This window comes from Monodelphis domestica, chromosome 7 (genome assembly GCF_027887165.1).
Source record: "Monodelphis domestica isolate mMonDom1 chromosome 7, mMonDom1.pri, whole genome shotgun sequence".
Lineage (NCBI taxonomy): Eukaryota > Metazoa > Chordata > Mammalia > Didelphimorphia > Didelphidae > Monodelphis > Monodelphis domestica.
The window spans coordinates 143,327,988-143,355,196 of NC_077233.1; the positions used below are offsets into that span (position 1 = coordinate 143,327,988).

General features: G+C 42.2%; 1 protein-coding gene across 3 annotated transcripts in view; it reads right to left on the reverse strand.

Moving 5' to 3' along the window:
- The window catches only part of CHTF18 (chromosome transmission fidelity factor 18), a 60,716-nt gene that overhangs the window by 4,856 nt on the left and 28,651 nt on the right, over positions 1-27,209 (reverse strand). For all 3 annotated transcript variants that reach the window (XM_007499276.3, XM_056805707.1, XM_056805708.1), the window contains 7 exons: positions 27,017-27,115; positions 24,543-24,673; positions 20,726-20,882; positions 18,005-18,229; positions 16,933-17,082; positions 9,594-9,724; positions 2,886-3,030 (listed from right to left, as the gene is read on the reverse strand). In XM_007499276.3, the coding sequence (XP_007499338.1) occupies positions 2,886-3,030; positions 9,594-9,724; positions 16,933-17,082; positions 18,005-18,229; positions 20,726-20,882; positions 24,543-24,673; positions 27,017-27,115 (1,038 nt within the window). The remainder of the gene's footprint in view (positions 1-2,885; positions 3,031-9,593; positions 9,725-16,932; positions 17,083-18,004; positions 18,230-20,725; positions 20,883-24,542; positions 24,674-27,016; positions 27,116-27,209) is intronic.

Below are 27,209 nucleotides of genomic sequence, written 5' to 3' on the forward strand. Positions count from 1 at the left end.
GGCAGAAGAGTGGTAAGGGCTAGGGTTAATGGGGGTTAAGGGACTTGCCCAGGGTCACACAGCTAGGAAGTATCTGAGGCTAGATTTGAACCCAGTACTCCACTGCCCCCCATCTCTGTGCCTGGCTTTTCATCCACCGAGCCACCTAGCTACCCCAAGAAACATAGCCTTTCAAGAGTGATTATTGAGGGACCCTCTGGTCTAAGAAGCAAAGAGATTTGCCCAGGGCCATACAGAACTAACTTACCAGGCCAGGGGTCTATACTATGGTGTCCTTTTCTATGGGGCTCCTGGTAGAGTTCCAGGATCTAAAAAAGACCCCAAATCGGTAGCACTCATGCAAGTCTAGTAAAGCGTGTGTGTGTGTGTGTGTGTGTGTGTGTGTGTGTGTGTGTGTGATAATTGGACCATATGGGCTCTGGGGTCTATTGACTAAGGAAACAGACGTGTTTAGCCCAGAGGAGGAAAGACTCAAGGCTGAGGTAAATCTGGCCCTACTAACCTGTCCATTGGTCACTCATGCCCATTTGGACCATGGTATCCCATTCTAGGCAGCCTATGTCTCTGGTATGGCAAATAGTCTCACTTAATGCATATCAAGGATCAGCAGCTTGCATTGCCCCCATGTTGACCATGTTGCTGATTAGTCTAATGGGCTGTTTATGTAGCTGCCTTCATTAGTGACATTAAGCATATCAAGCGTTTGTTTGGAAAAAAATCTACTTCATTAACCTTAGATACAAAACAATAAATATAAACATAAAACTACCTTGCTAGGCTCCATCTCTGCTCTGGTGCATTAATAACTCCCCAGGGAGCTCAGTAGCCAGCAGTTAAATGGACGCACCAGGAGGTTGGGGGCAGTTAGGATTTTCGCTCACAGAATGATAGGATGTCAGGTTGGAATGGGCCTTGGAGACCCCCTTATCCAAGCCTGCTATTTTACAGATGAGGAAGCAGTTCTGAGTCAGGTCACAAAGCTTTCCTGGAGGAGAACTGGGGCTAGAAGCAACCTTCTCTCTGCTGCTCTACCACATTCCTCATACGTGCTCATGCTTCTTTTTTAGCTGGGACATAGTGGGCATTCTTTTTAACTCTGCCTTCCCTAGACCAATGTTTGGCCAGTTCTCTTGTCCTGCTAACCTCTTCTGATCTCTCAGATAAAGGAAAGACAGCTTTAAACTCATCCACTCACCCAGACCAACCACTGCAGGCAGTGGTCCAAGGAGGCCCCCGACATCTCCCCAAAGACATGATGCAAACAAAAATTCCTCAGGGCTCTGCCCTGGCAGTCATCCATGCTGGCTTTTGCTGACAAGCATGCTCTCCTACTGCCTCGGAAGGACTAATTATCCTGGCCTTGGATGCACCAAGGGAGAAATCTGCTGTGAGTCATTAAAGGTTTGAGAGAAAAAAAGTCCAGGGAGGAGACTAAATTAAGTCATTTCTAATCTGCGCAGGTGTCCATACCTAGGAGTCTACATTTGGGAAGTTCTGTCTTTTGAGCCTGAAACTTTTAAACCTGGAATCCCCATTGCAGGGCCAAGAGGAAAATGGTGTAATTATAAGTATAGGGAGAGTAGGAATGTAGAGAGCAAGGGGCAGCTAGGTCGCTCAGTGGATAGAAATAAGAGGTCCTGGGTTCAAATCTGCCCTCAGACACTTTTTAGCTGTGTGACCCTGAGCAAGTCACTTAACCTCAACTGTCTAGCCCTTACTGCTCCTCTGTCTTGGAACTAATACTTAGTTTCAATGTCAAGTCAGAAGGTTAAGGTTTCAAAGAAAAAAATAATGTAATGAGATGAAGTCTTGATATAAGCCAGCATAATGACATGAGAGTTATAAAAAAAGGATGGAAATTTGTCAGTCAGACACCTCCCACAAATGTTGTATTCAGTTTGTCATGTGTCAGGAAGATCACTGACAACTGAGTCCAGGATTAACAAATAAGGCAGTCAGGTCGTGAGAGAAACTAAGCTATGAGGGCTTGTCAAAGGAACTAGGGAAGCTTTCAGACTAGAGAAGATTTTAGAGGAACACAGGAGTGGTCTGTCAATATTGGAAGGGCTGTTATGGGGAACAGAGTGTAGCTGGTCAACAAGAATTTATTAAATGCTTATGGTGGGAAAGGCACTGAACACAAGGAAAGACTTGGCCTTGTATGGTAGGATTAGGACCAATTGTGGGGAAGCAGGAGATGAAGGTTTGGGGAGTCAGATTTGGGGTTCAAGAAAAAGGAAAATACTGGTAATATGAACTGGTGGGCCCATTATCAGAGGTCTTTTGGGAGCCACTGGTTAACTCTGTGTTGGAGCTATGACAGAAGGGATTTGTGCTCCAGTGGGGCTTGGCTGAGAGCTTTTCTGTTACTGAATCATTTTAAGTTTTGGGCTATCTTGGTTCCAGTTACTTGAGGGTCAGTCCTTGATTTTGGTACTTAAAAATCTGTCCCATTGGTATAGGGGTAGGGAAAAGGGGCTTCACTTCCCAAAATTTCCCCAGTGCCACTTCTAAGAAACCAAAGTTGGTGTTCTGCAGAGGTTGGAAATGAAAGGTCAAATTCTGTGCATCATTTCAAATCACCTGCACACCAAAGAAGCTAGGATGACAAGAAGTAGCCTAATGAGCTCCCTTTCAAGGAGTCAATGGCAAAGAAAGGGAAAGCCAGTGAATACTTATCACTTGGTTTCTCTTTAAGGGAGAAAAGCAGCCAAAAGAATCACTAAAAAGAGATTATAGGTCTGTGGGGCATGCAGAAGCAGTGTCCATTAGGTAATAGATGGAGATTCCCATCTCCATCCTCCCACCCTCTGGCCAATCCAGTGTTTCACCTGCCCTTCCATGAGGTTGAGAACCTGTATCTATGGTGCCCAGATTCTGTTTACCTGGCTAGTGTATCGAGCCTGAACAGCACTTTCCATTCTTCTCATCTTCTCTAACTCAATTTCTCGAGCAATGAGCTGCTTGGCCTGATAGGTCATCTGCTTACGGGCAGGGAGATCAGGGAACCGGCACACATCTTCTATGTTCCTGGTGGTTCATGGGGAAGGGAAGAAGACAGAGGAGAGAAGAACTGAGACCCAATTCTGACAATGGGCAACCCATTCTTTTTTTTTTCCTCTTTTGGGGCTTTTACATTCTGTGTTTCACCTAGACTAACTTGCTTAAATTCAACATTGCACCTCGTCATTTGAACAAGCCTATTTCTCACAATATTTTTCTTCCTTTAAGGCTCAGCTTGCATGCCAGCTCCTTTGTGAATCCAGAAGCATTTACTGAGTAACTGTTCTGTCCCAGGCTCCATGCTAGCTGCTAGAGATACAGGTATATAAAGAATGAAGCAACTCTTATTCACAAAGGGTCATTTTCTCCCTATTCAAAATATCTTGTATTTACTTATTTGCATATAGGTCATGTCCCCCCAAGTAGAAAGTAAGCTTCTGGAGATTTAAGGCATTATTTAATTTTTGACTCTGATCCTATCCCAGAGTAGACAATTATAGAACTGAAGTTCTTCCTGTGCCTCACTGTGGCATGGAGGTGATCCTAGGTTCTTAAATGATCAAATAAGTTATGGCATATGATTGAGATGGAATACTACTTTGACATAAGAAACAACAAGCAGGTTAATTTTTAAAAAAGGAAAGACCTATATGAAAGTGAAACAAGCAGAACCAAGAGAACATTATATACAGCAATAAAATATTGTTTAAAGAATGACTTGTGTGTGTCCAACGCCAGAGAAATATATAATAGAAACATAGCAAGACATAGTTTTATATATGTATATATCTTTTTGTTCAATGATGTTCTCTCTTGCACAGGGAAGGGAGGGGGAAATACCTGGGAATTTTAATTAAAAACACATTTTTAAGGAAGGAAGGAAGGAAGGGGAAGGGAGAGAGAGGGAGAGAGAGAGAGAGAGAGAGAGAGAGAGAGAGAGAGAGAGAGAGAGAGAGAGAGAGAGAGAGAGAGAGAGAGAGAGAGCAAGCAAGCAAGCAAGCAAGCAAGCAAAGCTATGCTAACCAAATGATACCTCTGGGGTGCTACCTAGCTGGAGAGGCTGGAGAGGCTTGGAGTATAGATCCTGGAGTGGCATGGAGGGTTACTGTTTGAGGATAAGGCTAGTTGAATTTAGAAAGGCCCATCTTCCAGAAGAGTTCAAGTTTCCAGAAGATTGATGCCATGGGTGATGAGCTCTTTTGGCTTTGGATTCATTATAAGGCACAGGAAGGGATGTGATGAGCATCAATGGAAGGAGGAAGGACCCATACTAATGAAGTAAGTAAAAGCAAGATTCTGAACACAAGTCTGTTTTCCAACTAAGCAAGAGTTTAAAAAATTAATTTCCTTTTGTTTTAAAGTCCAGATTGAAACTTCTCTCTGTACTTGGGGGCAGATTCCAATGGCTGATTCACAAATGAGCTGTTTTAAAAATATGCATATCAGCACACACAACCACATACACACAGCCTAAATAATATATCGTGGTGCCTCTACAATTGAAAAATAGATCCCTTGCAAACATTCCCAGAAACAACTTACTGGCTGCAGTGAATCATATGTGAGAGAGCCAGACCCAGAACCAGTTAAGGTGCCAACCCTCAGAATTCTCCTTAGAACTTCCAGAGCAGCCTTAGAGAAAGACACCAAAGTTTTGCTGGAAGCCACAGCCACAGAGGTTGTAGCTCCCATCTCCTGGAAGCACACTTTGGAAACTGCTCAGCTTTGCCAATATTTCTAGATATCATACACATAGTAAGAGGGAAGGTATGGACCAGGCAAGGAGGGAGATGAAGGTCTAGAGGTGAAAAGCAGAAGAGAAGATGCAGAAGTATTATTTAAGGAGCATGCTGAATGGAAATTGATGGTCAAGAAAGAGAAAAGAAAGGAGAGAAGGAAAAAAGGAAAGAAAGGAAAGAAAGGAAGGCAAGAAGAAAGGAAAAAGGGAAGGGGACCAAAAAATGGAAGAAAGGGAAGAAATAGAAGAGAAGATGAAAAAAAGGGAAGAATTCACATTGGCATCTGACTTACTAACATCCATAAGTGATGGGGGTGACCCATGGGTAGCTATGGAGGGAAGCATCTGGGAATGGGTGGAAGGTGTTTTCTGAATTATTGAATCAAAGAGACATATTTTTGGATCCTCTCCCTCCACTTCAACACAAATAAGCAAGAGTCAACCATAGAGGCAGCATCTATCTAGATGGCTCATTGGACCTAGAGATGGGAAATTCTGGGTTCAAATGTGACTTCAGACACTTCAAAGCTGTGTGATTCTGGGCAAGTCACTTAAACTAAGTCACTTTAAAGACAAAAGGTAAGAGTTAAAAAAAAAAGAAAGAAAGAAAAAGCCAGTCGTATAGTCAAGCCTTATTAGTACAGACTGACTGGGGCAGTAGGAATTTGAATTAGGAACCAGAGTTACCACTTAGGTTATTATACACAGTAATGCAAACTGTGTGTGTTTATAGAGTGCAGTCTAAGATCCTGCCAGATTTACTTTGCTAAATAAAGCCTATGAACCCAGCAATGAGAAGCAAAGAAAAGTATCTGAAAAGTTTATTCCCCAAATTGCTTTTTTAAACCCTTACCTTCTTAGAATCAACATTACTTATTGTTTCCAAGGCAGAAGAGTGGTAAGAGCTAGGCAATGGGGGTTTGACAGTGACTTGCCCAGGGTCACACAGTTAGAAAGTGTCTGAGGCTACATTTGATCCCAGGACTTCCTTTCTCTTGGCCTTACTCACAATCCACTGAGCTACCTTCCTGCCCCCTAGACACTCCATATTACCACTTAGTTTTACTATACACAGTCATGCAAACTGTGTGTTTTTAGTGGGGTATGAATTAGTAAGAGCTGACTATATAAGCACTTGGGAAGTTCATGAAGTATCCTATCCAGTCCTGATAACCCATCATTGCTTCTAGGGCAAAGCAGCAATCAATACGGGGTTAGTCACTCACATGGCTGCTCTCAGGAGCACCTCCTACTCCAGGCTGCTGGAGCATCCTTGCCAGATAGAGGCCCAGGCCACTCACCCTTCCTCCCTCTACTCCCTGGCAAACCCCAGGGCTCCAGCAGGGAGGTCCTCCGTGACATTCTGAGCCATCTCCATGACGACAGTCGAGTGATGCTGCATGATGGCAGGAAGATAGATACAGAAGTAGACCAGTCCCAGAAGGATCAAGGCAATCGCCAGGGGCACGCCCCAGTTAGTGATGAACAGAGTTTCGTGACATCGGGCCTGGAACATTCGGGATACGGTGCCTTCGGCTCCCTGGCCAGTGTCTAGAGAAATGGGGCTCCCCAACTTGTGCTCACAGATCTTGACTGCTGCCACCCCTAAAACCCCTTCCTTCACTGGAAAGAGAAAACCACAAGTCTATGCACTAAGAGCTCTGCTCTTTCCACTTTCAAAGCACAAGGATGGTCAGCTCCTAGACCCAAGATAGGCAGCTGGAGTTCTGAGCCTGAATCTGCCTGTTAGGAAGGCAGATCCCTGGAGTTCAATGAAGAGGGCTACCCTTACAGCTCACTCCAAACCAGAACGCTCCAAGCCCCAACAGCCAATCACCTTTCTGGTGGGAGCGGGCACTAAGCCACTTAGTGGAATCCAGGGTGGGGGATGAGGAAGCATTCACTCCTAAAGCATAGCTAGAAAAGTCATCTTTGAGGTGATTGTGTCCTGTCCTTTCCAAAATCAGAATAGGATGCTTTTTTTTTCACTAATAGCTCTCCTCTCTTACCCCTGCCTGCACAAATGTAAAATTTCACTTCTTTTAAGCCTGTCATTTTCACTGCTTTTCCAAGTCCTGAGAATTTTGAGAAAGAAGAGTATGGTGATGTTGTAGAAAGGATATTGGACTTGGAGTCAGGAGACCCAGGTTCAAATCTTGTTCCTGACGTAGGCTGTGGGGCTTTAGGAAATTACTTACTCTCTTTAAAGCTGTTTGCTCACTGTAAAAAGGGAAGATTAGACTAGATATACCTCCAAAGGTCTCTTTTGACTCTAATGTTTTGTAATCTAATTGCAGGATCTATTATCCAAGATAATAAAGTGGTTTCCCTCCAGAGAGTTCTAATGCAAGTGTACCATCTCTGTTGACTACCTTGTTGCCTCTTGGTTATTTTTCTCTTTTTAAAAACCTTTTCCTTCTGTCTTAGTATCAGTTCTAAGGCAGAAGAGTGGTAAAGGCTAGCCAACTGGTGTTAAGTGAATCACAGCTAGGAAGTGTTTGAGGTCACATTTGAACTCAAGTCTTCCTGACCCCAGGCCTGACTCTCTGTCCACTGACTCACACAGCTGCCCCCTTTGCTATTTCCCTTGAGTACTACCCTCTGCCTGTCTCTGCAGAGGTTCAAAGATTCAATCTGATGAGGCTCATGGGATGCATGGTATAGGAAAAGAATACTAGATATAGAGGTAAGATGCCTAGTTTTCTTCCTGATTCTGCCAGGAGATGATTCAGTTTCCACCTCTATAAAATCAGAGGACTGGACTAGATGATCTACGGTGTTCCTTCCAAGAATGAGTAGGTGTTTTTAGGGATGTCAAAGGCTACAGTAGATTAGAATTCAGTAGCAGGAAGAAAAGGGGAAAAAGAGGAAAAAGGGGAAGAAAGGAAGTTGTCATGGGGAAAATAGAAGGAGACTATGAGGAAAAGAGATCCTTTTTTCTTCAGGAAATCTAGAAGCAAGATAGAAGGAAGGAACTGTTGGAATTAAAGATCAAGTAGGGAAATAAGGAGATTAGCTCAAAGGGAGAAGGCATGAGGCAATGAGATGTGTTTAAAACCCACGTGAATGAAGATAAATGGGATGCTGAGGCTTAGTTGGCCATCTGCTCCCCACCCATAGAGTGCCAGAAGTCCTTGTCCTTCTGACCTGACAAGAGGACATGGCTGGAAAGCTTATTATACAAGTCTTGTTCAGCAATGAGTGAGGGAGGTCCCTGTGTACTGGGCACTGCTAACTCTCTCTTCCTTTAGCTTTTGGAGCCTTCTGGGCACAGGAAAGAAAGACCCCCCCCCTCAAATTAATTTCAACTTTAGCACAAAGACCATTTTAAGGAGAGAGTGAAAAAGGAAAGAACTAGGTAAATGCTTTTGAATTCTAAGCAGAATGCTGGCAATAATGCCAACAAGATACTTGGTTCTAAAAACAAATTTTTAAGTAACACAAAAAAGATTTATATCCTTGAATGTTGGTTTCTGGGAACTCCTCAATGTGATAATTTACAAGCATAACAAAAATTTCTCACATGACTTCTCCAAGGGCCAAGAACCAAACCCAAAACGTTTAAAAGTTGGAATGGAGAGGCAGTGTTGCCAAGTGGATGAAAAGCTGGTCTCAGAGTCAAAAAGATCTGGGTCTTCAAGTCCTGCCCCTGCCATACACCAGCAGAGTCCATTTAACCCCTTAGTATCCCAGCTCCCTCTCTAAGATTTTACATTACAAAGAAAGTTGTTGTTATTATTGAGTCATTTTTTAGTCATGTTTGACTCTTCATGACCCCATTTGGGTTTTTCTTGGCAAATATGCTGGAGTGGTTTGTCATTTCTCCAGGTCATTTTACAGATGAGGAAATCGATGCAAACAGGGTTAAGTGACTTGCCCAGGGACACACAGCTAGGATGTGTCTGAGGCCACATTTGAAACCAGGACCTCCCTCTCCAGGCCTGGCTCTCTATCCACCAAGCCACTAGCTACCCCCACTATGATATTCAATAATTTCTAAGATTCTTTCAAGAGGGTTGACTCTTAGGATATCTGGAAGATGGTGAAAGATATCATCATTTGTGCTTATAAATCATAATGTTAGAAAGCTCTCAGAAAATAAGTCTACTATCCCAATACAGAAAAAAAAAACAGTGACTATTTCCACCTTTGAGAAAATAAAATAGTTCATGGTTTGGTAGAGATCCCTAGACTTTAAAGCCAAAAGGCTTGGTTTCTTGATCTGACTGACACTTAGTAGGTATCTTTGGGAATGACATTCCAGTCAGTCAGGCAGCCTTAATTACATTATTAAAATTTATTTATTTATATTAATATATTACTTATAAATAAACAATACATATTTATTAAAATATTAAATACATGTTACATTAATATGTAATAAGTACATATGAAGTGCCTGGGTGCCAGGCATTGTACTTAACACTGCTAAGTTATTTCATGTCTGAATTTCCATTTCCTCAGCTATAAACTAGAGAAAATACTTACTTTCCTAACTTGACAGATTCCTTTAAGTGAAAAACTTTGTAAAGTGCAAATTTCCTAAACGGAGACAACATGACTGCACTGGTAGAAAAGGGATGTAGGTTTGACCCTGGAGGTAGAAACACACAGGTTCAAGTCCTACCTCTGGTACATAATGGGTAACCCTAGTCACTTTTTCTCTTGGGGTCCCAGGTCATTCTCGAAGACTGTAAGGTACAGAGAAGCTGTCGGCCTGCCTTAGTGGAAAGTTTCCACAAGGCTACCTTCACTGACAGGATCACAGGACCAGAACCCACTCTTGCTACCCACACAAAATGCCTGAGAGCCAGGAGCCTCTGGCATCATCATTAATATTACTGAGACTTACGGATCTAGTTTATACGTGTACATCCCATCGGGGGTTCGCTCCTGGTGGTAGGTGAGATTATAGGCCAGCATGATGTTTATGAGGTTGGCCAACTGCTGTTTCTCTTTGTTGCTGTACAGCTGGGTGCTCACCTGGAAAGAAACATTGGAGAGGGAGAAGGGCTCAGGCACTAGGGAAAGCCTTCAGGGCCCTAGGGGAGATCACCAGCTGGGAGAACCCCATGTTGACAAAAAACAAAACAAAACAAAAAAACCCCAACAAACCAAACAATAACCAACATATAATACAAATACTCCACAAATTGTAAACCCTGGCACACACAAACAGAGCTGGCTTGGCCTGCACACAAGGGTGGCTATTACTACGTTCTCTTCTTGCCACGTTCAGTCATTTTTTCAGTCATTTCCAATTCTTCTTGAGGTCTTTTTTGGCAAAGATACTAGAGTGGTTTGACACTTCCTTCTCTGGTTCATTTTACAGATAAGGAAACTGAGGCAAAGAGGATGAAATGGTTTGCCCAGGGCCACACATCGATTAAAGTATTTGAGGCCAGATTTAAATTCATGAAGAAAAGTATTCCTGACTCCAGGACCATTACTCTATCCATTGTGTTACCTACCCTCTTGCCATGTTCCATATTCCCTCAAAGAAACAACATTCTAAGACAGCAGTTAAGGCTTCCATGAAAAGCAGTATGATGCAAAAGAATAATGGATGGGGAGAAGGCAAGCTCAGAGACTGACTTGCCCAGGATTTCACCCTGGGCAAGTCAGTCTCTGAGCCCCAATATTATCTGCCTCACAAGACTGGTCTGAAGCAAAGCACTATAGAAATGGGGCTTATTACTGTTATAATGTAGCTGACTATATACAACCGTCCTTTCCTCAAAACTTCAAAGGGATCAAAAGAAAGGATCAGAGAGCTACATAAAGGAAACGGAGGCCCAGAGAGATTGAATAATTTGTCCATGGCCACAAATGGATTAAGTTAGTTGCTGCCTACCCAGTGTAGAGATTTAGAACTTCTGTAGTGGCCCAAGAAATGTAGGAAAAGATAACCTGAAGCTGGAAGAAACCTCAAGGGATTGAAGTTCCACTTATAGATGAGGAACTTACTACTTTCCAAGGCAGTCCATTCCATTCTGGAAGAGTTCTAATTTTTAGGAAGGTTCTACTTATACTGAATTGAATATTGCCTTTTGGCAACTTCTCATTAATCTTAAATTCCTCCCACTGGGGACAAAGAGGACAAAGCTGACCCATCTTCCACATGAAAACACTGGCTATTTGGAGACAGCCACTGTACCCAAATTCTAGTCTTCTCTACTTCATGGTAAAAACCCCCAGTTACTTTGGCTGTTACTCTACAAGAATGGTTTCCAGGCTAATCATCAATGAAGTTGTCCTCCTGTGGATTAACTCCAGCTGGTCAATGTTCCCCTTAAAATGTGGTACTCAGATACAAACAATAAGGGGACAGGTAGGTGGATTGATTCTAAGATAGAAACTGAGGGTTTAAAAAAAAATAGAACCCTCACTTTCCTTGTTTTAGACTTTATTTAAACAGGTCTATGGCTTCCCTATTTCCTTTACTGGAGCAGATGGTAACCCATCTATGCCTTCTCCTCTTGTCCACGATCTTCCACCAATTTTCTTTCTTCTTAAAAAAACAAACAATAAAAAACTCAAACTCTTAACTTCCATTTCAGAATCAATACTGTGTATTGGTTCTAAGGCAGAAGAGTGGAAAGGAGCTAGGTAATAGGAATTAAATGGCTTGCCCAGAGTCACAGAGGTAGGAAGTGTCTGAGGCTAGATTTGAACCCAGGACCTCCCATCTCTGGGCCTGGCTCTCAATCTACTGAGCCATCTAGTCTCCCCCTTTCATCAGTTTTCCAGAGAATGCACTAGAGACCTTCTTCTAGGTCCTTTTCCACTTTAGGGGTATTAGAGTAGCACTCTGGTTATGTCTGTTGTCTCTTCCTTGCCCTTGTTATATGACCAGTCCACCTCCTTTTCTGATGATATATTTCTTCAATGTCTCTAATACATCACCACTTGAGGGTAAGGCCATGATTAGAAATATGTTGCCAAATATCAATAATATGGAAATTAGGTCTTGATCAATGATACATGTAAAACCCAGTGGAATTGTGTGTCAGCTATGGGATGAGTGTGGGAGTAGGGGAGAACATGAATCATGTACATGGAAAAATATAATAAATTAACTAATTAAATAAAATTTTCTGAATTAAAAAAAAAAAAGAAAAGAAAGATGTTGCCACTTGCTTGAGCTTCCTATAAATTCTCTCCCAATACCCTTTTGAGCCACCTGTGATCCTGATTCCTTGATGAAAGTGTAAATAAAAGATTTCACAACCTATAGTATTACCAGGAGAATAACTACGGAAATGTCTTTGAACAAGGGAATAGCTTAATACTGTTAAAAGCAGGGCAATGAGGGGCAATTAGGTAGCATAGTGGATAAAGTGCCAGGCCTGGAGTTAGAGGGACTTGAGTTCAAATCTGCCCTCAGACACTTCCTAACCCTGATTGCCTAGCCCTAGCCACTATTCTGTCTGGGAATTGGTGCTGAAACAGAAGATAAGGGTTAAAAAAAAAAAGTATGGCAAAGTTTCTTAAATGCAATCTAGCCTGCATTCTCCTAATTTAATTATGAGCTCAATTTATCACATCTGCAGTGCTTACCTAAAATATATGCCCTGATAAAATAACTCAGTGGATCAGTCATTTAATGGCACGCTACATATAATCTGGCCAACAGACAGTTTCCTTATGGTTTTCTGCCTATGGATAATTAAGCCAATCTCTTTTGAATAATTATGGATCTCCTTGACAAGATCCTCCACCATCCCTAGGGCTTGATGCAATCAGTAAAATATCCTCCTCAAACCAAAGTACTTGAGATCTCACCTCTGGAGGAAATGTCTTCCATCCTCTAGGATGGTGGTGAACACCTCTGTGAACTCTTTGTGCTATTCCTTTAAAAATTTTTTATAATTTCTTACTTTCTGTCTTAGACTCTACATAATGTGTATTGGCTCCAAGGCTGAAGAGCGGTAAGGGCTAGGCAATGGAGGTTAAGTGATTTGCCCAGGGTCACACAGCTAAGAAGTGTCCAAGGCTACATTTGAACCCAGGATCTCCCATCTACCGAGCCACCTCCTACCCCTAGTTATGTATATCTTGAATGAAGATGAGAAAGTAACCACCTGGGTAAGCAGCTATGCATGTTTTCTTAATTATCTTTTGGAGAATGACCAATGAGATTCCCCTCAGCCCCAGTCTTTTACCTTCCCCTTTTCCTGAGCTAGCCTGTAAGGCAACCTCCCAGTGCTTTCAAGATTCTGTGCTGTCCAGGATGGATTTCCTCAGGATGCATTTGATCTGGTCCAGTCATCCTTCCTAACTACATCTCCCTAGGTGCTATTTCTGCTTCTTTGTAAGAGGGGTCTAAATGGTGGTGGTTCCTCTTGCTGCTGATGAAAATAAATCGCCATAGAAACGGAGACCAATTTGTTCCGCCTTCTGTCTGTTTGTTTTCTTGTCAGTTTCATCCATGAATGCTCTTGGGAGGATGAGGCTCATTTGGGTCTCATGTCAAGCAATCTGGAGACTTTGTGTTTTTGTTGTAAAAGCAGACACTTCTCATGATATTCCACTACCTTCCTTTTCTGCAGTGTTTTACAAATGAGTTTGTATTTTTAAACTGGTGATGCTTTTGGCTGTCTTTTTCCTGTATTTGCCAAAGAGATGAAATATTTGATGGCTTAAGTAAGTGTCTAGGTTCTTTTGAACTTGACATTGTTCTGTTTTATACAAGTTAAACTTTAGGATGAAAATGGGGCAGGGGGTGGGGGGAATGCAGTTTGGTGGCTCAGCGGATTGAGAGCCAAGTCTGGAGATGGGCGGTCCTGGGTTCAAATGTGGCTTCCGGCCCTTCCTAGCTATGTGACCGTGGGCAAGTCACTTAACCCCTACTGCCTAGACCTTAATGCTCCTCTGCCTTAGAATTAATGCACAGTATTGATTCTAAGATGGAAGATAAGGGTTTAAAAAAAAAAGGAAATGGTGGTAATCTAAGTAGTTATCTTTGCCATTTCCCAGTTTCCTGGGGCAGCTATGTGGTGCAGTGGCAAGAGTGCTGGGTCTGGAGTCAGGAACACTCATCTTCTGGAATTCAAAATTGGCCTCTAACACTTACTATCTATGTGACCCCTGGGCAAGTCACTTAATCCTATTTGCCTCAGTTTCCTCATGTGTAAAATGAACTGGAGAAAGAAATGGCAAAACACTCCAGTATCTTTTCCAAGAAAACCTCAAATGAGATCATGAAGAATCTGAAATAACCCAACAAATAACAACAAAGTAAGTTTCTACAATATTTTGAACTTGACATTGTTATAACTTTTATATCATTTAAACTTTAGAGAAAATGGTAGTAATCTAGGTAGACATCTTTGCCATTTCCCAATGTTCCATATCAATGGCTCATTTGATTAAGTCAGGTTGGAGCTGTTGAAATTGTCCACAGTGACTTTTTCTATTTTGATGGTGATTTTGATCTTTTCCCTAACTCGTCAGTAGCTTGATGGCAAGTAGAAGCAAACTGGGATCTATCATATTAGCTGTTTATCTGTTGAGTTATAATCCATTTCATTCAAGACAGTAGAAGGAACACTGGCTTTAAGTCAGAGGACCTGGGGTTTGAACTAGATGCTTATTGCTGGCACAACCAGGGACAGGCCAATTTTCTTCTCTGGGCCTTCTCTATAAAATGAAAGGCTTAGACCAGAGGTCCCTTTCAGCTCAGAATCTATGACCCTTATGCTCCTTTTTTGTGATACTTCACAATGTTTTTCATGGGTAATGATTTCCAACTCTTTTCCAAAAGAATTGACATTCTGGAGATGTGGGGGTTCCTGAATCATCTACAAGCTTTCGATCTTGTTTCTTAGAGAATGAGTTGGCATATTTACCAAAATATTTTTCAGACTCCCCAGTGGTCACCTCTGCACTCAGTTCACTAGGTCTCAATGTGCGTTTGGCTTAATTGAAGAGATCTTGTCACATTCTTCCTAGAATTTTTCTCCCTTTTCATTTTCTACAATACCTGGTAGCTACAGTCCTCCCCCTCCCCCCATTATCTTCCATCTTAGAATCAATAAGTATTGGTTCCAAGGTAGAAGAATGATAAGGGCCAGGCAATGGAGGTCAAGCTGATGTGGGCTGCCATGCAGATTGGTTAGTGTATGGATGTTGATGGGTTGCTATAAGGATGTAGGCAGGAGCTCTGTAACGGGCCAGTCAGCAAAGGCAGTGTACCAGTGGCTTTCTCTCCTTGAAGCCAAGGTGGTTAATATATCATTAGCATCTCATTTACACTGTAGTTTTCAGCCCTCTATCCCCACTTTGGAAACAAGGTGAATCATGGGTAAAGTGACATCAGTTCCTTGGGTATGGCAAGGCTGCAACTACCCAAAAAATTGACCCCTTCCCTGAAAACCAAGCAAAACAAAAGGCAAAAGCTCTTGGGGCCTTTCCATCGGCATGGGCAAACCACCACCACCCCTCCCTAAAAACAATAAAGTTTGCTCAAAATGGAGACTGCCTGAGTTGTTAGTTCTTAGGATAAACCCCTGATATCTCTGCCCACATCAAAGTGACTTGCCCAGGAAGTAGAGGGCAAATTTGAACCCAGGTCCTCAACTCCAGAACTGGCACTCTTCCACTGTGCTACCTAGCTGCCAGGTAAGTTAATGTGTATGGACTATCTAAAAAAGCTGTTTCTAACCATCCTCTTGCCCCTTGTCTGTCACTCTGTTGCCATTACTGTGAAGCAAAAGAGTAACTACACAAGACCAAAGGTCATTAAGTGTCCTGAGAAATCAATTTATTGAAGTACCTCTCAATTCTTAACGAGGTTAGTTCTTGGGCAGCAGATTCAGTCTTCATTGGGATCTTTCCCAACCTAATAGAATCTGCACTCTACTATTGCACTCATGAAGTGCTTAATAAATGTTTGATGAATTGCTGACTTCACAGAGTTTGTGCTCCTCTGGTGGAGGCTTTGAGAACCAAGCTCTGCTTCAGGATGAGTCACTGTGGACACTACAACCTTTCTTTACTTGTAGTCAGAGGGAAGGAATAAGAGAGAACAGATTTGGGGAAAATCGAAATGTACACAATTATTTGGGTTGGCACCCTTTATAGATATAAAGTCACCCTGTTAGTTTAGGCACATAAACAGGGGGACTGATTATTTCCTTAAAAAATAATCAGGTTTGGTACAGCGATTGAATTAAAGTCAATAAACATTCATAGTACCTTCTATGTGCAAGAAACTGTCATACTCAAGGGTTACAAAAATTTAAAAAACAGCAACACCCCAAATCATTATCTCTGCCTTCAAGGAGCTTACATTCTTCTGAGACAATAATATATCAAAATCCTGGAAAAGTTTTTGAAAAATTGCACTATTTCTCTAAAGTTTTTGTTAAGTGTTCTTCTCTTCACCACACCGCCCCCAAATTTCTCTTTCTTTCTTCCTATCTTTTCCTTTCTTACTTTTGAGCCTTCACATCACTTTCTTCTTTTGTAAAGAGAAAATCTGGACAATGATCAGTGGTGTCAAACTGAAATAGAAATGGATCTCTGTAGGCCACATATATTTAGAAAATCACAAATTAACATGATCTATATTGTACTGTATTTTTTATTTATTTTATTCAAAGTTCCCGAATTACCTTTAATCTGATTCAGCCACACTAAAGCATATCCACCTGTGAGTGTGCCACCTCTGGGCCAGCTGACTATAATCACCTCTTATTGGCTCTAATACTTTGTGATTCTAAGATTCTGTGACTAACATGGAGAGAGCAGTGGAAAAATATACTATACTGGAAAACTTTGGAATCTTCAAGTCTAAAGCTTCTGAGGGGTGTCTATGGTCTGAAGGAGACACAATCAGTAGTATGGGTCTCCTTACCTTTTCTGTTCCCTTTTTGCTCTATACAATGAGGGAAATGACATTCTGGTCTTATGGGAGATAAATCTCTTTGGAGCAGCCCTCTGACTGATGGAAGACACACAGATGCTACTGTTTTGGGACACTTTCATTTAAAGAGGAAAATGGTCCCTTTGCCCCAACTCTGATAGGGGAGAGAGAATTTCTGAAGAAGTGAGCCCTGATTCTGTGCCCTTCCCACCCCTGTAGATCAAGGATTCAGATTGTTCCCACCATTATCTTTGAGGTGATTTGGGGTGACTACACCTTCATCCCCTCACCCCACAAACCCCAAACCCAGAAATTGACTTACAGGGCGAAGTTTAGGGGAGATGATGTCCAGAAGCAGACAGAGGGCTTCCAGGATGAGGGACTGTGGAGCTGCACGGCTTCGGGCAGCTGGTGTGACTCCTGATACCAGAGACATAATCAAGTTTTGTGTCTGGTTCGTTTTATTCAGTGCCTGGAGACAGGTTTCAAAAGAATCCATTTTAAGCAAGTGGTCTGATGAGCCATTCCTCCCCACCAGAAATGACAAGATCTATTGCTAGGGGAAAGGGCTATGGTACAATAGGCAGAGAATATGCCAGGGCCCACAGGGGAGTCAAATGTGCACATTCTGGAAGGGATGAGGGCAATGGCATGTTATTAGCACAGTGCAGTGGGGGGAGATTCTGAAGCTGGTTTTCAAAATAGGTTAGGAGGGAAAGTGGGTAAGGAACAGGATCCATTCCAGGAATGAGACTACCACAAGGATCCTAGAAGGTTCCAGAAATAAGAATTCCCAAGAGCCATTTGGTGGTATCAATGGTAAAAAACTAAACAGAGAAAAGATAGAACCCTCTTCTCTATTTCCAGGACTCTCAATTCCCCTGCTCCCCTTTTAAAGAAAACCCTTACCTTCTGTTAAGTATCACTTCTGAAGCAGAAGAGTTATAAGGGCTAGACAATTAGAATTAGGTGACTTGGCCAGGTTCACAAAGTTAGGAAGTGTCTGAGGTCATATTTGAACCCAGACTCTCCTGGCTCCAGGCCTGGTATTCTATCCACTGTGCTCCCTAGTCATCCCATAAGCCCCTCCTCAGTCTATTCACTTATTGCTAGGTGAAGAGGAAGATAAGTCATAATTTTTTTTTTTGGTATGGATAGAAGTTGTAGGATTCTGGACTGGGGGGATGGAGAAAGGTTCCATCTGGCTATACTCACTTAATTAGGTACAGTGGAATAAAAACAATTTAAAAAAATTAGAAGAAAGACCCTTGGACTTGGAGTCAAACAGATGTCAACTCTAATATTAGGAAAAAAGGGAAAACCCCGCCTCAGATGAATGTGGGTTTTGCAATAGTCTCTTTAGTTCCCCTCCATCCCAAGGGGCTGGCACTTGCCTCGTGCTGGCTGTTGGGGTAGGATATCCTAGGGACGCTGTTGGCTGCAAAGAGGAGGTGGAAGGCCACGGGGAGGAAAGGGAAGTATCTCATGAGCTGGAAATTCTGGCCGTGTCGGACAGCCTGGTCCAGGATGTCTTCAAATATCAACCAATCCATGGCAGTACACACAGAGTTTAAGGTGGAATCTTTGAGCTTCATGTTCAGGAAGTTGTCATAGAGGCCCTGAGGTGGAGAAGATCAAAGGGAACCCTCTGGGCTGATGGGTGAGGGATGGGGGTTTGGGGAAAAGGGGGCTGGATATACGATGCCAACTTTCTCAACTTCACCCCTTCCCATTCGGGCCCTCCCTCTTTCTTCCCCCAAGACTACTCCAATAGCCTCTTGGTAAGAGTCACACACAGCTGGTCACATCACTTCACTACTGGAAGCCCTTTGCTGGTTTCCTGACTATCCACAACAACACGGATGGCCAGACAATCACAGGAATTATCTCCAACATGACTACCATATTCTCCAACCTGACTTTCTTCCTCTAGCTTTTTGCTTTTTTAAAAACCCTTACCTTCTCCCTTAGAATTAATACTAAGTATTGGCTCCAAGGCAGAAGAATAGTAAGGGTTAGGAAATGGGGTTAAGTGACTTGTCCAGGGTCACACAGCTAGGAAGGGTATGAGGCTGCATTTGAACCCAGCACCTCCCATCTCCGGGCCTGGCCCTCTACCCACCAAGGCACTGAGCTGCTCCAACCTCCTCCTTCTGTTATACAAGCTCCCAACCTCATTGTTTTGTAGGCTGAGTTGGTTCCTTAGAGCTGCTACCTGGGAGCCCAAGCAGCAGCTACATGGGTACAATTGGGAAATTCCCCCTGTGCTTCCTGTCCTCAGATTGCCTAGGGCTGTGGCAGGTGGCCTTGCCCTCCTGGGCAGTGAGTCAGCTTGGCTCCTTTACATTTGAGGAGTCCCACAGGAGAAGCAGACATGGCTGAACCGCAATCTGTCCCTTGAGCCTTCTTTACATTCTCTTTCCACCCAAACCCACCCCTCTTTTGCACAATGAACCAACATCCTTCCAGCTATCCAGGTTTATAACTTCAGTGGCATCTCTGACTCCTGTAAAATAAGGATAATAATAACTACCTCCCAAGCCTGGGAGGGGGCAGAGAGGTGGTATAGTAGATACAGAATGGGCTGGTAAAGACCTCAGCTCAAATTCAACCTCAGACACTTATTATCTGGGTGATCCTGGAACAAGTCATTTAACCTCTGCTTGCTCATTTCCTCATCTGTAAAATAAAGATGATAGCAACTACCTCCCAGGGCTGGGAGGAGGCAGATAGGTGGTACAACAGATACAACTCTGGACTTGGAATCAAGAAGGCATTCTCTTGAGTTCAAATTCAGCCTCAGACACTTACTAGCCATGTGACCTCAGGCAAGTTGCTTTGACCCTGTTTGCCTTGGTTTCCTTATTTGTAAAATGGGCTGGAGAAGGAAATGGCAAGCCACTCCAGTGTCTCTGCCAAGAAAACCTCAGAGAGGGTCATAGAGTCAGATACAACTAAACAACAATTACACAGGATTGTTGCAAGGATCAAATGATATAATTAGAAACACTTAGCAAGTGCCTGGTACATAGTAAGCACTATGTAAATGTTAGTTATTATTAAAACTGCATAGGGTTTTCATAATAATAACAATGTTTAATCATAGAGCACTTTAAATTTTATTTTTGAAATTTTATTTAAAAAATAAAAAAAATTTATATTTATCTATATTCCCCATAACAACCCTATTTGCATTTCCCAGATTGCATTTGACAAGGCTGAGGCTCAGAAAAAGAGAAAAAGACTTGTCTGAAGTCACAAAGCTAGGAAGGGTTGAAGATGGAATTTGTATCAGGGTTTTCCAAGGCCCAGTTCATTCTCATTTCTACTTTACTACACTGCCTCTCTTTGGTAAACTTCAAATAATTTATTAGTCCTACAGCTAAACACAACTCCTTTTCACTCACTGAAATAGTTCAAATCCTATTTTAATTCTATCCAAGGTGATGGTGGTAGGAAGAATTCAGTATTCCCTAAGCCTCCCCCAGTGAGTACATCTCATCTGGGCCCAGGGGAAGAAGGCCCAATCACCTGCTCATCTTTCCAGGAAGAAGAGTTTAACAAAAATTAAAAACACAGACAAAAAAATCAACAAACTGGGATTCCATGTGTACTTTTGCATCATTACCCAAATCCTTGCCTCAGCTCACCTGCATTATAAAGTCCCAAAATTAATCCTCCAAAACAAATCCAAAGCTGAATCCAAAGTTTTCCTGGAAGCCCAGAGGGATGGTTTCCTGTACAGGCCCACCCACGCTAGCTTGTTAATCTAAAGCAGCTTTCCGGGAGAGAATCCCTAGTTCACCAAGGACACGGGCACTGATGAAACTGGGAAGCAACACAGGCTTCAAACCCTTCACACCAGAGCATTGTGGGGGGAGTGAAAAGAGTCCTGAATGTGGGAGTCAAGAGCACTGCCATGGAGCACTGGTGTGACCTGGGGCAAGTCTGTTCACCCCGAGGGCCTCAGTTTCTCAGCAGAGTGCAGATTATAAACCTTGCGCTCTGCTGCTCACTACACTTGTTTTCTGGAGAGGCTAGAAGATCTACTTGTTCCAGAGAAGCTCTGGTATCTCAGAGGCAAAAATGGGGGGGAGGGCAAGAAATGGCCTTACCTGGGCCACTTTCTCGTGATCCCCAGTAGAGGTGGTGATGTGCAGGATGTGGTGGAACCTCTGGGATGATGTGTGGAGAGGACCCCTGCCCCGGGGGCCGCTGTCACCATCAAGGAGTGCCTGGTCTGGCAGAAAGAGGTCCTGACCGATACGCTGTCTGGAGATGCCAAGGAGAGATTCAATTCTACTTCAATTCTTCCCACCTTCATGGTGATGCCATCACAGAAAGAGGTCTGGAGACATGATCCCAAGTCTGGTACTAAATGAACTGTTTTTACTTTTTAATCTTTTTAAAAACTCTTATCTTCCATCTTAGAATCAGTACTGTGTATCAGCTCCAGAAGAGCAGTGTGAGAATGTATTTTTTAATACATTGTATTATTTTCATATCAGGGTCCTAGATTATAAAGTCCTCAAATCAGTTCCAGTTTATTAGGGAGAACTCATGAACCAATTCTCAGACCTGGTGCCATTCAGTCTACAGATTTTTGCATCCTCTTTGTCCTGGGGAATGGGGTCCTTTCATAGATTCTGGTCAACAGGAAAGTTCTGCAATGATACTTTTCTGGCATACACATGAAACTGAACTTGTTAGTTTTGGGAAAGGCAGAGGGTCTGATGGACCACCTCCTAATTAGCTGATTGCCAATTAGAGATGTCTTGGGATGAACAATGAACTCCCCAAAATGCTTATAGGTACCTGTGTCAGGAGCTTTCATTTATTTTATGATGATAAAATCATTTGACTACAATTAGTATGTCTCAACTGGTCAACTAATAAATTATTTTAAAATGAAGAAATACTGTCTCTCAAGAATTTCAAACACACTTCAGTGGCGAGGGCTAGGCACTGGGGGCTAAGTGACTTGCCCAGAGTCACACAACTAGGAAGTATCTAAGACCAAATTTGAACCCAGGACCTCCTGTCTTTAGGCTTCTTTCTCAATTCACTGAGCCACCTAGCTGCCTCTTCAACTATCTATGTTATAACCAGGGACAAGTCCCTTCTCTCTGGGGCTTTGTAAAATAAGGGAGTGGGATCCCATGGCCTTAGGGAAGACTGAGATAGTCTTCCAGATCTGATAAACTACCACCAACTAAGGTGCCTTTCTCTTCTGACGGTCTACAATTCTCTTGCAGATGTGAGTCAAGAAGCACTGAGGACCTTCTCTGACAGCAGAAGCAAAAGTAGCACTAACAAAGGAAATAGATAATAATTGCAAAAGCATCGCTTTTGTATACATATTCACACACTTGTGAAGTGATGGAGAGAGCCCTAGATCTGGAGTCAGAGAATAGGGTTTAAATCTTGGCTCTCTGGGAACGTCTACAACCTTAGGTAAGCCATCTCTCCTCTAAGTCTTGGCTTCTCTACTTATAAGACAATGAGGTATTGCAAGTTCAGGGGTTCTCCACCTTTTTTGTGTCAAGGACTCCTTGGGTGGTCTAATGAAACCTTAAAATAAATGGGACTACAGAAGGAAATAATGATATTGAAATATAATTATCAAAGGACAAAACTAAGTTCATGGTCCCTAGGTTAAACACTTCTAAACAATATCATTAGGGTTAGGGTTCTGACTATATTCCCTTTTTTTCTTTTCTTTTTTTTTCTTGGGAAACCCGTTACCTTCAGACTTAGAATGCATACTAAGTATCATTTCCAAGGCAGAAGAGTGGTAAGGGCTAGGCAATTAAGGTTAAGTGACTTGCCCAGGGTTACAAAGCCAAAAGTTTCTGAGGACAGTTAAACCCAGGACCTCCCATCTTTAGGCCTGGTTCCCTAACCAATGAGCCACCTAGCTGCCCCCTCCAATGTTCTTGATGTGCTACATTTCTTTGTATACATGAGATGAAAAACAATAACAAAATACCAACAGCCACATGAAGTGATACTGACAGAGGGAGAAAGATAAGGAGCATTAAATAATTAAGTATAAGGGGCAGCTGGGTAGCACAGTAGATTGAGAACCAGGCCTAGAGATGGGAGGTCCTGGGTTTAAATCTTACCTCAGACACTTCCCAGTTGTGTGACCCTGGGCAAGTCATTTAACCCCCATTGCTTAGCCCTTACTACTGTTCTGCCTTGGAGCCCATACACAGTATTGATTCCAAGACAGAAGGAAAGGGTTTAAAAAAAAAATTAAGTCTAGGCAGAAGAACTGAGATGGGGAACTCATCCTGAGCCAGTCTGTAGCTGTTTCTCTCAAGGGAAAAATAACCCTAACATATGCCTGAGTAGTTCCTGAATAATTATTGTACTCAGGAGAATTTATGATAATAGCTCCACCTACTAAGAGTGTTGAACACCTTACAACACTATGTAAATGTTTATTATCATCTTCTCACATGTGGATGTGACCTCAAAATGGTGATCTGGTCTAGTCACTTGTCTGAGGCCAAAGTTATGGGAAAGCGAGAGGAGCAGAGTCCAGATCACCTGCCTCCTATATGACCGCTAATCTTATAAGTAAGATGACATGAGGAAAAAGTTATATTTGATTTAGTATTCTGTTTATGGAAAGGACGATGTTAAGAAGTTGGGAAGGAAGGGCAAAGCAAGGGAAAAGGAAAGAAGGAGGAAGGGAGGGAAGAAGAAAGGAAGGGAAAAGAAAGGAAAGTGTATACAGGAAATGAGAAAGGAAGAAGAGAAAGCTAAAGGGAAGGGAGGAAGGAAGGAAGGAAGGGAGGAAGGAAGGAAGGAAGGAAGGAAGGAAGGAAGGAAGGAAGGAAGGAAGGAAGGAAGGAAGGAAGGAAGGAAGGAAGGAAGGAAGGAAGGAAGGAAGGAAGGAAGGGAAAAAAACTAAAGGAAAGGTGGCCAGTAATATATTTAGAAAGATTTTCATCCAAAATGGTGAAAATCAAAAAAATTCTTGTGGAACCTATTTATTATGTGGCACTCAAGTGCGGTGTGGGCTGGATGAAGGAGGCACTGCTGTCTGAGCATTAGCCCAGTGCTGTAGTGAACAGCTAGGAAGGTGATGGGCATGGGGATGGATGACTTGGTGATGGCTCTAAGGGTGACACCTGGTGGTTGCATGGTTAATGTCTTTGCATACACTAGGCATCTGTGGCCAGAAGCACAGGAGATGTGTTCACTCCTAACAAAGGGGATTTGGAGCTCATGGTCAGGCTTGTACCCGATGCTCCTTTCCCATACTTGTATATTGCCTTGCCCAGAAATAAAAGTCTTCTTCTGGTAGTCAAGAATGCCAGTCACTCCCTTGGACAGCGGTTCTTAATCTTTTGTGGGGACCATGGATCTCTTTTAGTCTAGTCTAGTGAACATTTCTCAAAACAAGTTTTAAATGCATGAAATAAAACATACAACTACAAAGGAAACCAATTATATTGAAATAAAAAAACCAACAACACAAAACTGTTTTGACTCTAGGTTAAGAACCCACAATCTGGGGCTTTTTTATAACAAGGAATATCTGTGAGGCATTGGCCAGAGAGCCAGGAAGACCTGGGTTCTAATCCCACCTCAGACACTTACTAGGCAGATGACAGTGGCCAAATCACTTAACCTTTCTGGGACTCAGTTTCCTCATCTGTTAAATGAAAGGGTCCTATAAAGTCTTCTTTTGGGTCTAAATCTATCATCTTATGACCCAAACCCACGTTCTGTGCTTGACTAAGCTACTGATGTCCTGCCGGATTTGTCTGTAGGCTGTATAATTGTGCCTGGCCAGATAAGGAAACCAGAGGATCCTTCGAAGACAGCTCCCATTGCTGGGTTCCTGAAGCCCTCCAGGCTCTCTGTTTTCTCATTTCCACTCATTTTGCTACCCCCAGCCCAAAAACACAGCATTACCTCTGAATCTTGGGCAACTGGAATATTTCTTGCCAAATGGAAAACAGCCCCTTCTTCTGGTCCTTCAAACCAATGCTCATGGTCTGTACCATCCTTGAACTCAGCTCCTTCTGGCCCTGACCATATAGAAACTAAAAGGGAGAAACAAGCGCATTAAGAACATGAGGAAGGAGATATTCATTTGAGGGCAGGGAAAGAATGCAGACTTGAAATATGTTATTTGGGGATTCTAATTTGAGAAACTTGGTTTCCCAGAATTTTAGTGCTGTTCCAGAATTCTTAAAGCTCACAGAATATCAAGGTAGAATGAACCTTAGATTTTACCTCATTTTACAGAGGAGACAATAATTAAGTAGAGGAGCCAGGATTTAAATCCAGATCCTGGGACTCCAAGTCTAAGGCTCTTTTCTTTTGTTACATAAACATGTACTGGGTTTAGAGACAGAGAGTAAGACATTAGTTCTTGCAGAGAAATGTGGCATGACCTTAATTGGGTCTCAATTTCTCCCTGTCTAGAATAAGGAGGATGGGCTACATAATCTTCAAGGATTGTTTCTGATACACAGAATTCTATAAAATGCTCAATCCAAAGCTAAAAATGCTACAAAGGGTGTAGACTCATGAGATCAATACAAATGACTGAAGGGATATCCCTTTGAGGGAGACTAAAACCAAAAGGTCTCTTAGTTAACCAAGTGACCCTGTTGCCTAATCTCTCTGGGTCTCAGTTTCCACATGTGAAAAACTTAGAGGGTTGAGATTCTGGAGAACTATTTGGAACTATGACCAAAGAACAATAAAACTGTGAATTTCCTTTGACCCATCAGTATCACTATTATGCCTGTATCCCAAAGAGATCAAAGAAAGAGGAAAAGAACTCATATGTACGAAAATACTTAGAACAGCTTTTTTGTGGTGACAAAGAAATGGAAACTGAAGGGATGTCTGTGATTGGAAAATTGACTGAACAAGTTGTAGTTCATAATTGTGATGGAATACTACTGTGCAGTAAGAAATGATGAAGGTGATGCTTTCAGAAAAACTTAGGAAGATTTATATGAACTGAAACAAACTGAAGTAAGCAGGGTCAGGACAACAGGGTATACAATAATTGCAATATTGAAAGGATGATCGATCAACTGTGAAAGACTTGGCTACCCTTATCAAGACAATGATCCAAGATAATTCCAAATGACTCATGATGAAAAATGCTATAAACCTCCAGAGAGAGAAATGATGAACTCAGAGTGCAAACCGAAGTAGTTTTTTCACTCTCTTTAAGTTTACTTTTTCTTGGGGTTTTTTTTGTTTGTTTGTTTTTTGGGTCAACATGGCTAATATGGAAATGTGTGTCCTGAATAACTTCACATGGATAGTTGATTTCAGATTGCTTTTTTCCCTCAACGAATAGGGAAGGGATAGGAGAATTTCTAGCTCAAAAAAATTTTAAAGCAAATTTTAAAAATAAGAAAATAATTAGGGGATTATACCAGATAACATTTGAGGTTCTAATTAACTTGAAAATATAAATATATACATGCACACTCATACACACACAAGTACATACATGGAGTCCTTGAAATCTTAGTAGCTTTAAAGCTTTACTACCTTAAAACTGTCCTATGACTTTTGGGATACCCTATATATAACTACCTAGATATTAAACTGATGCTTTTTCTTTTTTATATCAGCCATTTTGGATATATACCTTCCTTACCTCTCCCTTCTTTAAATGAAGAAAAACAATTATGCAAAATCAACCAATGAAGTGACCACAGATGATGTGGCATGCACTATTCAGTACCTTTAGTCTCCCACATTTCTATCAAAAGAAAAAAGGCATCTTTCACATTCTACTCTCTGGAATCCAGATTGATAGTTAAAATCACTCAAGGTTCAGCTTTCTTTTGGTGTTCTCATTGTCCCAACTTTAATATTCTATGATGAGATAACCTAGAAATCCCAGTATTTTGAAGCTAAAAGTGACCTTAAAAAAAGAGCTAGATCCCTTCATTTTACAGATCAAGAAAGGTTCAGTGGTGTATTGACATTAGGTTAGTATAAGGACTCAGTTCTCCCACTCCTAGCTGAGACACTTTCCATTCTGCTACAGGTCTTTCCTAGCTTTCTAGAAGGGTTTGGAGAAAAGCTCTAATTAGACCTAGGATGGGTTTATAAAGGATGGAAGGAATGCTTGAAACATGTCTCTAACTTTGCATTGATCTCTTTTGAGTTCCCCACCTGAAACGAAACCTGTGAGGCCAATTATAGGGGAGGAAGAAGGCTGCCATATTCTGAAGGATGGGGGCAAACCTAGGGAAGGCTCCATGCTGTAAAGGTGCCCACTAGAAGCTGGCCAAGGGAAAGAGTTTTCCAGTATCATCATAGCCTATAGAGGGAGGGTCTCAATTCAGTGGAACCCCCGCCCCCAACCCTGGAAGTCATTCCCAAAGTTCTGTATTTGGGCCTCATACCTGCAGGGTGTTTATGCAGGAACGAATATCATTCTCCGTCTTCTCACACAGCATCATAAGGGTACCAGTATCTGCCTTCATTCCCTGTCGCAAGGAGATCTAAGGCAAAACATTATTAGGCAATAAACTTCTTCGCTATATTGATACTCTCCCAGGATTCAGTTCACGCCCACAGGTCAGAGATGGGGGAGAG